Source organism: Camelina sativa, chromosome 11, assembly GCF_000633955.1.
Source record: "Camelina sativa cultivar DH55 chromosome 11, Cs, whole genome shotgun sequence".
NCBI lineage: Eukaryota > Viridiplantae > Streptophyta > Magnoliopsida > Brassicales > Brassicaceae > Camelina > Camelina sativa.
Genome location: NC_025695.1, coordinates 36,196,218 through 36,211,749, shown reverse-complemented (window position 1 = coordinate 36,211,749; position 15,532 = coordinate 36,196,218). Strand labels below are relative to the sequence as shown.

Sequence of the window (15,532 nt, the reverse complement as noted above, 5' to 3'; positions counted from 1 at the left end):
TTGAAGGATATATTATATACGTAACCTAGTTTTTTTTTTTAATTGTTTTCCCCTCTAAACCTAACAAAACCGACTAACTTGAATAGGCCTAAGCCCAATAACATTAATGGGCCTAACTCAATTCTCCTTGAAGATCCATTTTCTTTCACACAGAACACAAAAGTTTTCTCCCTGGTCTTTGATTCTTTGTTTGTTTGTTTTGTGGCATCTGAAGAGTTTGAGAGGAAGAAGAAGAGCGAGAGATGGCATGGAGAGGAAGCATATCGAAGTCTATGAAAGAGCTTAGGATTCTTCTTTGTCAATCGTCTCCAGCTAGTGCTCCCACCAGGTTTCAATTTTTGATCCAAAAAAAAAAAGCAATCTCTCAGATCGGAGATTTTTCTTTCAATGTTCCATTTCCTGTTTGGTTTTGTGATTTTTCTTTTTTTTTGGGGGGATTTTGTTTTGTTTTTTTTTTCAGAACGTTTGTTGAGAAGAATTACAAAGATTTGAAGTCTCTAAACCCTAAATTCCCAATCTTGATCCGTGAATGTAGTGGGATCCAGCCTCAGATGTGGGCAAGATTTGGTAAATTGCTTCATCTCCCCCATTACTTATAGTCAAATTGTTTAATTTGTAGAGAGTTGAAATTATTTTGTGCTTAATGTGTTTTGAAGATTTGATGTGAATGTAGTTATTAATGTCGCTTCTTCTCTTGTTTATGTTTTTTTTTTTTTTTTTTTTTNTTTTTTTTTAAGTGTCTTTATCACATCATGTGTTAAGCCATTACACTTGATATACACACTCCTTGTACCCTGATGAAAATGCATTTTTTAAAGACTTTTTCGATTTGATTGGTAAATAACAGATGTGGCTTCCTCTTTTGTCTGCATTCAGTTTGTTTTATGAAAGAGTCCTTTAACTTCTTGAGTTAACCCATTAAACATAAAGTGCACACTCACCCTTAAGATTCTTTGATGAAAATGTATTGTGTGTAAACCACTATGCGTATTTGCTTGTGCTTTTAAAACGAGGATTGTTTTCCCTAGTTCCTTGCTGTGTTTTATGTGAATGCTAATATCTTATATAATTCATGCGATTTGCTTTACTACTGTTGTTTGCTTGTTCTCGTATTCTTTGGTTTTGTTTTGAATTTTATAGTAATCACATATCAGTGTCTCTTCAGCAACTAAAAGTATTCAAATATCTGCGACGAGAGAACTTTTTCCCACTCCCATCATGTAGTTAAGTAGAGATATTTGTACCCATGTAACTGGCATGTTTAGGAAGTTGTTTAGCTGCTGAGATCAGAGAATCAACCATTGTTTATTCCATGGGAGATGCCACTGCTTTAAGACTCCGCTCCACGTGACTGCTAGTGTTAGATGACTGTATAAAACGTAAAGTATCATCGTGTTTTCCCCCATGCGTATGCGTTATAACTGCCATCCTCGATTCTACTTTGGAACCAGTATTTATAAATGCTTCTGTTTTTTTTTTCTTCATCCGTTAATTTGTGCTTGGCTTGTAAACCCTTGTGCAGATATGGGTGTTGAGAGGTGTGTAAACTTGGATGGTCTGAGCGAGCCACAGATTCTAAAGGCCCTTGAAAACCTTGTGAAATCCGGAGCTACAGGAGCATAAGGTTGTTTGTCTGTTTATCTAAATGATGCCGAATAAGATTTTACCGGAAACTCATTAGACATTTCCTGTCATTCTTTTTACTTTGTAACTCCGTGGTGTCATATCGCCTTGCGTTTGAGTTGGTTATTTTTGTAATCCCTGAACTTGGAATGATTCGTACCAGTCCATAAAATGGAAACCATATGAAAGAGAAAATAAACGATAACAAGTGTAGAGAAATCTATTATGACTTCTGAGTAGTATGTAGTCCGTATTGTTTTAGGATTTGGGCGGTATATTAGGACGTGTGTCGTTCTTGAGATCAACTCCACTCTGGCTAAGTTGGCCACAGGTTCATCTTTCGCATGGAGGAGAATCATTGTATCTCAAATATTAGTGCACACATGACACATGCCCTCGAAGAGGTTCAGGCCCTGATTGATGTGATGCAAATGGATGACTTAAATTAATAGGTTGAATGATTGTTCATCCAATTTTTTACCATTTGAGATGCGTAAGTTGGAAAATTTATTCAATCCATTCAACAAAAAAAGCTGGAGAAATGAACAAATTATAAAGGAAATTTGTTCAACTCTTTCATCTCATATTTAGTGGATGAATGAGTTAAATGCTATTTCAGCTAATTTTATTCAACTCATATTTTTTCAACTCGTTCATCCTAATGCAACCATTTCCACCCTAATATTTTCTTTTACCTTAGCCAAAGTAAATATATAACCTTTAATAAGAATTTTATTTTTTCGCTTTTTTGGTAAAAGGTTTCCGAAAAAATTTGGCATGGACCTTAGACCATCTCCATAGAGGGAGATGTTTCATATTAAAAAAAATAATTGATTATGAGTAATATTAATTAAATTGTTTTGGTGTTTAATGTCTTGAGTGTAAAGACACCAAAACAATTTAATTAATATTTGTTGTTTGGTTATTATTTTTCTGATTTGAAGACATCTCGTTCTAAAAACTGAGGGATGTAGATGTTTTTAGACCATCTATATCCCTACCGGCTTGAGCCTACTCCTAAAAAGAAAAAGAAAATAAAAGAGTTTGTTTTTAATAGAATTAGAGTAGAACTCAAATCATGTGAAACTTTCAATATCATCAAGACATAACACACATGTGTATTTTTATTTGGTGCACCATTTTTGTAATACCCATATCTTTCACATTTTGTCTTATTGATTCAATAGTTTATACTTTATCTATGTTATTATTATTATTATTATTATTATTATTATTATTATTATTTTTATTATCCATAAAATAAAATTATCTATATAACAAGTTCCATTATGAATAAATTTAAATTATTTATTTTAATTTGATACTACTTAAAAATATTAAATGAATTTTGTGTAAATTAATAAAAACATATATTAAAGTAATATTGTCGTAGTTAGTACAATAATATATTATTTAGAAAGAGAGAGATCTTAAAATTTAATTTTAGTTCTTATAAGTTTATGATAAATAGTTTTATACATTATTGTGTTATTTAAGAGATGTAATTTTAATTGAAAAAATAATTTAGAAAGAAAAATATATATTTTTTCAATTAAAATATGACTATTATATTAATTAGAAACTCACCAATCTTATTATATAAAGCTTGAAACTCACCAATCCTACAATATAAGAAAATTATACAATATCTTAAGGAAATTGTATAATTACTTAATGATACTATAAAGTATAAACATATGATTATAAAGAAATTCCAAAAATAACCACCCTAAAAAAAAAGATTACTTTTACCTTAAAATGAATATACTCCTGATGTCTCTCTATTTTATCATGTTTTAGCATACTTTTATCTCCTCTTTTACATTGTTTAGAGTTAGTTCAAGCACTAATATGGTATAAAATTGTTTATAAAGTTCTCACCATAAGAGCATCTTTATTAGTATGAGTATATTTTTTATCATTAATTTTATTATTAGTTTAATTGGTGTCTAAAAAAGAAGATACTCTTCTAAAAATGATGGATATCTAAAATCTAAATTTTTTTTTTGACAACATTTAAAATCTTAAATTATTAACATTAATTTAAAAAAAATACCCAACTCCTCCATTAGTTTACCAATAGTGGTGGTCTAAGCCTCTAGGTTTTAGATAGTGAAGCTTTTAATGCTTTTTTTTTCGGCAGGATGCTCTTAATGCTTTATGAAGTTTAATCCACTCAAAAATAAGATTAGATGATTTTCTTTTTGTATATATCATTTTACATTGATAATTTTGGATGGTAAATTTTATAGCCTTTTATTCTCCTTAGCGTGGGCTTTCTCACTTGCAGGCCCATAAAGGAAAAGAAAATAACGAGATAGTCGCTGTGAGCGAATCAAGTTCGGATAAGGTCCAATCAGGACACAGCCACGTGCAAATCCCAAGTTATTGAACTGTAACAAACGGCTCAAGTGGCTAGCATCAACCGTTCTAGTTGAGGCATATCAAAACCAAAGTCTTGTTTCTTTTCTTACTTGATAAAGGTTTAAAATTTCGATATATTTTTTTCTAATTATATATATATATATATATATATATATAGGGAAAAATATATCAAAAAAATCTATATATAGAGACGCTGGAGTAGATGAATTTGTTGGGATGCGAACAAAACTGACGATGTATGAAACAATCAAAGGCATTGATGATGATGACCATCAATGGCGAGAGAAGAAAGACATTGAGTCTGCTCTTCAGATTTCTCGTTCCTCTTTTCCTCCCGACAAGGAACGATTAGTTTCTCTTGATGTCTTCCGTGGCCTTACCGTCGCTGTAAGTTTGTTTTTCCTAATCGCTTTCTAAATACCTAATTAGCGATGTAATTAAGTGGAGTTTGAATTGTTTGAATGTAATCACAGTTGATGATACTTGTGGATGATGCTGGAGGGATTTTACCAGCTATTAATCATTCACCTTGGGATGGTCTTACACTTGCGGATTTTGTCATGCCTTTTTTCTTATTTATTGTTGGTGTCTCTCTTGCCTTTGCTTATAAGGTAATCTGAGAGGGTTCAATGTTTTTTTTTTTGGGCTCTGTTCTTCTTATCTTTCTCTTAAGACCGAGTCCGCTAACTCTCGATGTGTTTGCTTACAGAACTTGTCATGCAGGTTAGCTGCAACAAGAAAAGCTTCGATGCGATCATTGAAACTTCTCTTACTTGGTCTTTTTCTCCAAGGTTTGGTTCGATAACTTTGTCCTTTAACTCATGGTGTTGATGGTGATACATTTACATTTATACTGTTTTTTTTCTTCTTTTTTTTCTAAGTTTTCAGGAGGATTTATTCATGGTCTCAACAACTTAACTTACGGAATAGATGTAGATAAAATTAGATTCATGGGCATATTACAGGTATATTATCTAGAGACAGCATTGAAATTTTTTTGTGTTCTTACATTCTCATTGTAAATTAGTAGGCCTTTTTGGGTTATGTTTTCAGCGAATAGCTATAGCATACTTAGTTGCTGCACTGTGCGAGATGTGGTTAAAGGGAAGCCATAATGTCAGCTCAGAGCTATCTATGATCAGGAAATATAGATTTCATTGGTAACTGTCGTGTTCTTGCAAATTGTATACAAAAAATTGTTATGCACTTGCTTGATTTTATCCTGGTCTTTGACAGGATGGTGGCATTTGTTTTTACAACAATATATTTGTCCTTGTTATATGGCTTATACGTGCCGGACTGGGAATATCAGATTTCAAGTGAAGACCAAGGATCATCAACATTCTTGGTTAGATAGTGTTTCTTCCTTCTACACAACCTTCCTTACATATTCTTTACCGCTCTTTTTATCATGCATTGACGATCCTTAAAACTGTTTAGAATCTGAAAGTGAAATGTGGGGTACGAGGACACACTGGACCAGGCTGCAATGCAGTTGGAATGATTGACCGTATGTTTCTAGGAATCCAGCATTTGTACAGGAAACCCGTATATGCACGAACCAAGGTTCTAGATTTAACCCCTGTCTTGTTTCTCTCAATATATTTTTTATATCCATTTCACATGAACTCTTATACATTTTCAGCAATGCAGTGTAAATTCTCCAAACAATTGGCCATTACCTCCAGACGCTCCTTCTTGGTGTCAAGCGCCTTTTGACCCTGAAGGCCTCTTAAGGTCTCTGCTTTTACTCTCCAAAAACCATTTCCATTGCAAGTTTTGCTTCATCATTGTTCACAAAGTAACTCACAAGTTTGTTCAATTGTAGTTCGTTGATGGCCACCGTTACTTGCTTAGTGGGTCTGCACTACGGTCATATTATCATCCACTTCAAGGTAAATATATCTTTAGTTTTCTTTGAAGAAGTTCAGCTGCTCAACTCTTAGCTATATATATCCTCTAAATAGCAGATTAGAGTTGTTGTGAGTTGGTAAGCGAGACGTTAGTAAGAGATAGGTTTATAACGAGCCTTCCATAGCTTAAGAGAGTACGAGTCTCGCGTTAATCTAGTAGTGTCTATGGTTTTGGTGAATTGGAATCTATATAAGAAACTAAATATTGTTGCTATGTAACTAACTTCTTACAGGACCACAAACAGCGTTTGAATCAATGGATTTTACGTTCTTTTTGTCTTCTGATGTTTGGTCTTGCACTGGACCTCTTTGGTATTTTCCTTGACTCCTATATTTCTCATTCACACGTCATTTTTTTTAGGTCTAATCACATTTTTGCATTGTGTCATTTGTTTTTTGGTTCTTTGCAGGAATGCATTTAAATAAACCTCTATACACACTGAGTTACATGTGTGTCACCTCAGGCGCTTCTGGATTTCTGTTATCCGCGATATACCTAATGGTTTGGTTTGCTATTATCTTATGTCTCTTAATGACTTACATATACTACGAGAGTAGGAAGCATCACATTGTTAAAACGTAAATCTCTCTCTCACAATCTTCACATGCAGGTTGACGTTTATGGATACAAACGAGCAAGTCTTGTCTTAGAGTGGATGGGAGTACATGCCTTACCGATCTTTGTTCTTATTGCTTGCAATCTTGTCTTTCTAATCATTCATGGATTCTACTGGAAGAAGCCAATTAACAATCTCGTAAGTTTTACTTTGTTACTTTTAACCATTGTTAAAGTTTTGTATTGGACTTCTAAATGTTATTATTGTTTGCAGCTTCATTTAATTGGAATCGGAAAATAAAGAAGAGAAGACAAGGAAAGGGAGGTGACCAAACATTGAGTTTCATGAACCAAAAACTGAAATGTTTTATCATAAAGAAACAAATGCCATATTCATCTTCACATCCCACCTTGTTTCACTTTCACATACATGTGGGATCCAATTTATGCTATTTTTATAAATGGAATCTGATCATATTTCACATCCTTTTTTTTTACGTCTTTATGATTTTTTCAAGGGACGCTTGCGAAACTAAACCCCTAACTTGAGTCAATTGCAAGACTAGACTCCTCTTTTTCTCTCTCAAATATTTGCCACTTTCTGCCTACTAAATCCTATATCATTCATTGTATTCACAGAAATGCCATTATTTCTAATTTATTTGAATTTCTTGCGAAAATGTTTATTACATCCATATCCTCATCTTCTTGTCTTATTTACGGTTGTACCACCACCATCAATTTTCTAACAACCATGAACAACTAAATTTAAAGCTCTTAATGCTTCAACAACCCGATTTGTGAGCTTAAATAACACCCAATGCTATGAGAACTTCATTTTCTTCCATCTCCTCTCCATTTTAATCGAAAAAATTGAAAGTTCGTTAATTTTGTTATATCTCGTGAACAAGGAAAATTGGCGCTGTGTTTCTTCAATGGTGACTAAATACGACGTCCTCGGTGCTTGACATTGCGAAACCACCACCGATAAGATTATTTTCCGGTAGATTTCGTGATTTTCTTTGTTTTTTTTGTCGAAGTTAGACTTCATTTGTTAGTCCAACCGTCATAATATCATGTAAAGTCTACTATGTGGTCAGTTTTGCAATTTAAAATTTATCGACTTTCGAGCCCGTAGACTAAAATTTCAGTCTCCTTAATTTCATTTGAAAACAAAAAAATATGATTCAGACTGCATTATAATCTTTCCGTCAGATACTTCGTTTGCAGTCTACTAAGGTGTATTTTTGCAATTGACCAAATTCTTGACTTTTTAGTGATGACTGCTGGCCTAAGTCTTCTTACGATAATAAACGAGTAGACTTCTATAGTGACTATTTTTGGAATTGACCAAAATATTTAAGCATTGACCGTAATATTATTATATTAAAATAATTATTTGACTGCAAATGAAGTCTACTAATTAAAAATTTTAAATGTTGGTCAACTCCAAAAATGACCACGGCAGACTGCAAACAAAGTCATCATTACTATAGACTTTGTACGTAGTTTACTTGGCAAAAGTCAAACTTGGTCAATTGCAAGACTAACCACAACGAAGTTTATATTTTCTTGTTGACGGATAGATGAAGTCTACTTATTAGACAGAAATCTACTGTAAAGTCAATGGGTTGGTCAATTGCAAAAATAACCAGAGTAAACTATAATTGAAGTTAACAGGTGGAACTTTCCATTGAAGTCTACCTATTTTTATCTATTTAATTGCAAAACTGACCAAAAAATTAACGAAGGATGACCACAGAAGAAGTCAACCGGTTCTAGTAGACTTCGTCCGCTGTCCGCTTTGTTAAATAGTAATTGCAAAAATAGACCACAAAAAATAGACTTCATTTGAAGTTATCTTCGTATAGTCTAGTTTATATCTACCCGTTGACGTCAACATGAAGTCAGCAGATATTGAAAACCAAATTATTGCAAATTGGTGAATAATTTTAAAGATTTTCTTGTGTATTCTTTGATATATGTTATTTACTTGCCTCTGTATGTTTTTGACATGAATCCATATTATACATATGGAGAAATCAAGTTTTTGGTTTTCATAGGCAGTTAGGTCATTAAAGTGGACTAATGTACGAAGACAAACCGTTGGAGTTATCTGTGAAGTCTGTATATTTGAAATAATGTTTAATTGAAATTTATAAATTTTTCTTTTTGATTTTGTAGTTCAAAATGTTTTGTATCGGTTATGTACTTGCCTCTGTCTATTATTGTCACGATAATATATTATACTTTTGGATCAATCATGTTTTTGGTTTTGTTAGGCATCTAGGTTATTGATTTAAGACTTCTACGATAGTCAGCTATGTAATGAGTAATTGACTTGCTGCTTACTCTTTCAGGTAGATGGCACAAATACATGTTGTTTACGGAGTATGGGCGACGAGAAATGGGTCCTGGCATTTTGATATGGATGGACGCAAATGTGGGAGAATGTTTTTTTTTTGCGACACGGTTGTACATACGCTGAGCTTCTTGAAATGGCTGTAGAAGATTATCTGATTGACAAAGAAACATAGATGGTTCAGTTATCGTATCCCTTAACAGAGATGATGCTTCAGCAATTGCTCCAAGATACCCCTCCTGTCTATGTCACAAATGATAGGTCAGTTCAGAACTTGATAGATTTTAGTAGTAGGAATGTTGTTCGCCTTTGCGTCTCTACGCGATGCATGGATGGACAGTCGGTTAAGGGATGTGTTAATGATATAAATAACTCTTGTTCTATTGCCGATGGGGAGCCAACGGATGAATTTGGTGACGATGTAGATCCAGGTGCCGATGAAGGTGTAGAAGAATGTGAAGAAGCTCTCCATGACACTACAGATGAGAAGCCAAAAGGTGTTGATGAAATGGATTTCGATTACAGTGAGTATGGGAAATTTGAAGATGAAGATGATGATGAAGATGGAGATCACCCGGATGTAGATGCTGAAGAAGGGAAACCGTTTGTTGGTGGTATTCATGGACAGTTAAATAATACTTGGATAGACCAACTGAAAGTAGGTCAATGCTTTCCATGCAAACATGATGTCATAACAGAGGTGCGTTTGACCGCTATTATGCTAAAATTCCCTTTCAAAATTAAGAAGTCCACAAAGTCTCGGTTGGTGGCAATATGCTCTGTGCCAGGATGCACGTGGAGGGTCGTGGCCACTGTGAAGAATGATCCAACCACTTTTTGGGTCACCAAATATCTGAACGTGCATATATGTTCTATTGTGGACCGCATAGCTCACCGTAAGCGTTGCACCTCCAAATATATTGGGATGCTTATTGTATACCGAGTAGGAATAGTAGATGGTGTTGTCCCACAACATATCCAAGATTCAGTGAGGACAATGTTCGGCATGACATTGGATTACACAACTTCGTACAAGGCTTTACAATATGCCTTGGAATATGTGAGAGGAAACGCCGAATCTGGATATGCGAAGTTGCCTTATTGTCTTAGAAAAATAGAGCAGTCAAACCCGGGAAGTGTCGTTGACCTTGTTGTTGATGACGAGCATAGGTTTAAGTACCTTTTCCTATCTTTCGATGCTTCAATCCGTGGTTTCAATTACGTGAGGCGAGTTATTGTGGTTGATGGGACCCATCTCACCGGAAAGTATGAAGGTGTATTGCTAGTCGCTTGCGCACAGGATGATAACTTTCAGATATTTCCGTTGGCTTATGGAATTGTCGACTCAGAGTGTGATGCTTCATGGGATTGGTTTTTCACCAAATTAAGTGAGTGTATCTCGGATGAATATCCACTGGTAGTAGTTTCGGATAGGTGCAGTTCAATAGCTAAAGCATGTCGCAATGTTATGCCATGGGCAACACGAGGGATATGTTACTACCATCTCCAACAAAACATAATTTCTAATTTCCGTGGGAAGCAACTGATGTACTTGGTGAANAACCTTTTTCTATCTTTCGATGCTTCAATCCGTGGTTTCAATTACGTGAGGCGAGTTATTGTGGTTGATGGGACCCATCTCACCGGAAAGTATGAAAGTGTATTGCTAGTCGCTTGCGCACAGGATGGTAACTTTCAGATATTTCCGTTGGCTTTTGGAATTGTCGACTCGGAGTGTGATGCTTCATGGGATTGGTTTTTCACCAAATTAAGTGAGTGTATCTCGGATGAATATCCACTGGTAGTAGTTTCGGATAGGTGCAGTTCAATAGCTAAAGCATGTCGCAATGTTATGCCATGGGCAACACGAGGGATATGTTACTACCATCTCCAACAAAACATAATTTCTAATTTCCGTGGGAAGCAACTGATGTACTTGGTGAAAGGGGCAGCATATGCGCATACGTATGATGATTACAACCGCTACATGGCTTCCCTTACTAACGTAAATCCGGCCCTTGCAGCGTACTTGAATGAGGCAGATCCAGCTTTATGGTCTTGGGTTTACTGTCCAGGAGATGGATACAACATCAAGACTAGCAGCATTGCGGAATCTATCAACTTCATGCTAAAGAAAGCCAAAGGTTATCCCATCACATATCTTATTGAGTTTATTACGAAAAATTTAGGTAGGTGGTATTGGAAAAGACGAGAGGATGCACTTAGTCTGACAACCACTTTTAGCCAGGGTGTTGAGTTCTTATTGGCCGTAAGGGAGCATTACGCAGATATGATGACGGTAGAACGCATTGATGGCTGGCGTTTCTACGTTAGGGGTGGGCAACGTGACTGTTTGGTTGACTTGGAAGCAAAATCTTGTTCATGCGGGGTGTTTGATGTTGAGAAAATGCCATGTTCACATGCAATTAAGGCTGTCAAGTCAAGCGGATGGCATATGTCTACCGTAGTCGAAGCTTACTATAGAAAAGATTATGTCTATGCGTCGTACGCGGCTACCATCATGCCCAATGTCGAGCACGATCTAATTGGGCTAGATATCCGGTGTATACCTCCCATACCGAAGCGGAAGCCTGGAAGGCAAAAGAAGTCTCGTTGGCTAACATGGCTAGAACTGTCACGTAAAAATGGGAGCAAGTCGAGGAAGTCTCATAAGCAATATGCTTGTTCAAAATGCAAACAGCCTGGACATACTCGACCTCATTGTGTAAGTAACAATCCCACTTGATATATTTTTAACGTTTTGTATATGATCATCGGTTACACTAACAATTATTTGTATAGGTTGCTGAACACGGCGAGTAGAAGTTAACTTCATCGTGAAGTCATCTAGAGTTTCCCTAGCTATAATTTGTCTCTGTAATTTTCCGGGATTATCCCACATGTTCAAGTCGACATTATTAAAGACTAATACGTAAATATCATTTACTCGTAAGACCATTTTATGATACTCCTCTTCTTGAACAACCACAATCAGCTAGAAAATGATGAGCCAAATTTCGGGGTCAGTTTCTGATACAAATTCGCATATACAAATAACTGGTCCAATCTGCAACTACTGCGGTAGATCAACGATTATTGTGAAATCATGGACAGATGCAAATCCGGGAAGAAATTTCTTCAGATGCACTGTTCATGGGTTTTCCCATTGGTCAGACGCAGAACCATCACGTGGTTGACAAAGGCGGAGCTTATTTGGATGCGAGGGATGAGATCCATTAACATAGAGAAGAAATCAAGGTACTTAAAGAATCTGTAAGAGAAATGAAAGAACAAGTTGTTTTGGTGAACTCTGGGGTGGTTAACACATATGAGGAAGACAAGAAGAAGTTTGAATGTGACTTACTGGCAGCGAATGAAAGGGAAAAAATGCTTCGACAATTTATGGTTCTCTCTTGGATAGGTTTCATTGTTGTTGAATGTGACTTACTGGCAGCAAGTGCTCAGAACTAACCATTTCCGTCTAAGAGTCCTTCTGTTCATTTGATACAGCCTCTTTCGTACCAGTAGCTGCCTGAGAGTCCTTCTATTCCTTTGATAAAGGATCAACCTCTTTCGTACCAGTCACGTCTCCCTTCATTTTGGTAAGATCCGAAGCCAGGCTTTCAATCTTCCCATTCAACATGTTGAAACCTTCCTTCATCTGATCGAGCAGAGCTGCTCCCCACATGCCGAGCTCATCTTTAATAGAATCCAAGATATTGAAGTCCAAGGCGGTTGAAGTACCTGGACAGTGCCTCTTCCCACTTGGCTCATCAAATGTACCGGCTCTCTTCTTCTCACCCTTTTTCTCCACCTTCACCTTCGCATTGTTGGATTCATAAATACCATCCGTCTGCCACAAACCTCTCCCCCACCTCCATGGACCAAAATCCCCATTGAATGCTCTCAAAATGTTATCAATCTTCTCATCTGCTTCATCGTCTTCCCAAACAGGACTAATCATGTCACCAATGGTTTTGAAGTGTCTGAAGTTTGTCTATAATTGATATAAACAGTGTACTAGTTCAAATCTAACACAATAATGGTTATCGAGTCATCTAATATCGTAGATAAATTATAGACAAATCACAGAGGTGCGTACCTGTTTTAGAATGCCCTCTTTCACATTTTTTCTACCGCGAGAACCGCGGTAAGCAAGCAACGGTGGACTTGGATTGTTCGCCAACGGTTCCCCAATTGATTTGCCAAAATCAGGCATAGATTCTTACACCCATATCTGCAGAGCTTCGACAAATCCGTCTATGGTGTAACTCTGCTTGTTTAAGTCCTTCTCCTTAACAGACATAATCAGGTTCTTGAAAGCAACTCTTCCCTAAGGATAATCAAGAAATGCATCTACATCCATGACTAGCCTAGCCATATTTAGACGAGGGGGCGTTGATGGTTTCCTAGCTTCTATAAACCCAACGTAGATAGCTGAATAACCCAACCTAATACGATATATTCTATCCCAATCATTTGAGTTCTTACATGCTGCAACCAGTTGCTCAATACTCGGACCAATGTCTAAATTGACTCCAAGCTTCTCCCAAAACTCTTCCATCTCGTCTGAAACCTCAACCTGTGGCTGCTCCAACGACTCAACATCGTCACAGTTAAGTCCAGTGATGACTTCAAACTCATTCAAAGAAAACCGTAAAGGGTTAGATCCAACCAGACTCCAGATCTCATACTTTTTGTTGCAGACTATCTGAAAGGTGAGCATATGGTGAACCAGTCTGGAAACCCATTCGAATTCGAGCTTGTAGAACCGTAACGAGACACCCAGTCGAGATTGATAAATCTCGTCCCATTCATCCGGCTCGAGAGCTTTGTACAGTTCAACAAACAGCTTCGTATTGTTGCTGTAATAGCCGATGTTTTTTTTATTGGAAGCGGCTCATCACCTTTCGTGTAAAACCTCCGAGGAAATTCTGGTTTTCTCTCCTCATCCATTATGCAAGATAAGATTAGGTTTGGCAGGGAAATTAAAAAACGAGAGATTGAGAAAGAGGAAGACAAATCCAATAAGTCTATGCGTCAAATTGAAAAAGAAGGCTATTATCGAATTGCAAAAGAAGTCAACCTCCAGCTTGATCGAAGAGGACAACGACGACGAAGATGAAGATAAAGTGGCTGGGTTGAAGAATACAGAGTTTGTCGAGATCTGGTACAAATAAGTTAAACAAAGTAAGTAAACTGACAATCCGAAAGATAGAGATTTAGGTTTAACATGAACAAAAAATGGGAAAATCAACCGTTAGTGATAAGCGATAAGCGGAAGGATAAGCGGAAGAGATAAGCAGAAGGGAATCGTTTTCTAGTTCCCTATGAGGAAGAATTAGAGATAACTATCCTATGTTATCTCGGTTTTTTAAGTTGTATGAAATTACAATAATTATAATAATCCCGGTTTTATAAAACCAAAATCGTTTTATTAGAATCAGTACCAGAAAATTAGGAAGAAATTATAAAAAAACTGGTTAAAACCGGTTCCCGCTTATCGGTAAATTAAACATATAAATATTACCGCCAACTAACGTCAAATCAATTTATACCTTGTAATGATTATGTTGACAACTTCTCCACGGGAAACTGGACCGTCTGCAAATCCATCAAATCAAATTAATTTTTGTACTATTATGCTGAAGACTTATCAAGTAGACTTCTTTCTGGGGAAACTAAAACATACTTTAAACTCCAAATCCATCAAATCAAATTAATTAATACATCGTTAACGACGATGAACGAGTTTCTATGGTTGAAACTGATTATTTTTGTAGGTGGTGGTGAATGATGTATGGAATGATGACTTATGAATGAATGGATGTCAGGGTGTTTCAATTCCCCTTATGCAATTGTAGTATAAGAGGTGTCAATCCAATCTGAGTGTTTGTGAACAATCAAGATGTGCATATGAGTCTAAGTCAAGCCAGATGTAAAGGTTGTTTGTCACTAACAATCCTATGATAAAATGGAAAGTGCAGAAAGTAAAACTACAAGAACTAGGAGCTAAATGCAGATGGAACAGAGTGATTATGACAAACAGAAATAGAAACTATGGAAATGCAAGTATTGAACTAATGCAAGGTAAGTAATGAACATGATACTAAATGAATGCAACAGAAATGCAACTAGGGTGAAACAGGACAAACACAAATCATAAACACAAGTTCTGGGTTGGAACTCGAGCAAGCACTCGATCGAGTGCTGATCGAGTGCAGGGTCGAGCTGGACAAATACGCAAAACAGAGCAACACAAGAAAAACAGAGCAATACCAAAACGAATCAAACAACGATCAAACAACAGGATTTAAGCTAAGAAATCAATAAACAAGGAAGGTCTTGAGGAGGGATTCATGGGCTGGACTATGATTGAGGTCATCTAACTTGGTCAACAAATCTCAAACAACTTGAGCTAATCTCTAGACATATATTTCTAAGACATGTTTAATCCACTCTCATGGCAAGAAACAATCAAACTCATGCATCTCTAGACTTGTTCTCACAAAGTAAAGAATCTACACAAGCAGGCATTAAGCAATATGTCAAAAATCAAACAAGACTTCTAATCTCTTAGCAAGCCTAATGATAGTCTCTAGATCTAGCCTTATCTATGCTCCGTAGACATTGGTGTGATGCTAAGAGGCTTGAAATCAGATCCTACCCTCTCAGATATAGGATCAGCATTAA

The 15,532-nt window shown here is 36.2% G+C and overlaps 2 protein-coding genes across 4 annotated transcripts; both read left to right on the top strand.

Annotated features, from left to right (window-relative positions):
* Positions 174-1,823, top strand: LOC104725266 (NADH dehydrogenase [ubiquinone] 1 alpha subcomplex subunit 2). Its single transcript, XM_010443894.2, has 3 exons — positions 174-328; positions 461-567; positions 1,523-1,823. Exons 1-3 carry the CDS (start codon positions 243-245, stop codon positions 1,621-1,623), a joined length of 294 nt encoding a protein of 97 aa, XP_010442196.1. The 5' UTR covers positions 174-242; the 3' UTR covers positions 1,624-1,823.
* LOC104725265 (heparan-alpha-glucosaminide N-acetyltransferase-like) lies at positions 4,162-6,974 on the top strand. 3 transcript variants are annotated; one of them, XM_010443892.2, is made up of 13 exons: positions 4,169-4,395; positions 4,482-4,619; positions 4,718-4,799; positions 4,897-4,973; positions 5,062-5,168; positions 5,245-5,356; positions 5,449-5,574; positions 5,654-5,745; positions 5,837-5,903; positions 6,155-6,233; positions 6,332-6,423; positions 6,533-6,676; positions 6,752-6,974. In XM_010443892.2, exons 1-13 carry the CDS (start codon positions 4,225-4,227, stop codon positions 6,776-6,778), a joined length of 1,314 nt encoding a protein of 437 aa, XP_010442194.1. In that variant the 5' UTR covers positions 4,169-4,224; the 3' UTR covers positions 6,779-6,974. The 3 variants fall into 3 exon arrangements, with proteins under 3 accessions (XP_010442195.1, XP_010442194.1, XP_019087788.1); XM_019232243.1 differs by lacking the exons at positions 4,169-4,395; positions 4,482-4,619 and having other exon boundaries at positions 4,716-4,799; positions 4,890-4,973; XM_010443893.2 differs by lacking the exons at positions 6,155-6,233; positions 6,332-6,423; positions 6,533-6,676; positions 6,752-6,974 and having other exon boundaries at positions 4,162-4,395; positions 5,662-5,745; positions 5,837-5,904.

Bases quoted from the DNA above. Each gene is read 5' to 3' on its own strand.
- LOC104725266 (XM_010443894.2), top strand. From the start codon at position 243: ATGGCATGGAGAGGAAGCATATCGAAGTCTATGAAAGAGCTTAGGATT. The intron at 329-460 runs GTTTCAATTTTT...TTTTTTTTTCAG, and splicing joins CCAGCTAGTGCTCCCACCAG to AACGTTTGTTGAGAAGAATT. The intron at 568-1,522 runs GTAAATTGCTTC...ACCCTTGTGCAG, and splicing joins TCAGATGTGGGCAAGATTTG to ATATGGGTGTTGAGAGGTGT.
- LOC104725265 (XM_010443892.2), top strand. From the start codon at position 4,225: ATGCGAACAAAACTGACGATGTATGAAACAATCAAAGGCATTGATGAT. The intron at 4,800-4,896 runs GTTTGGTTCGAT...CTAAGTTTTCAG, and splicing joins ACTTGGTCTTTTTCTCCAAG to GAGGATTTATTCATGGTCTC. The intron at 5,169-5,244 runs GTAACTGTCGTG...GGTCTTTGACAG, and splicing joins AGGAAATATAGATTTCATTG to GATGGTGGCATTTGTTTTTA.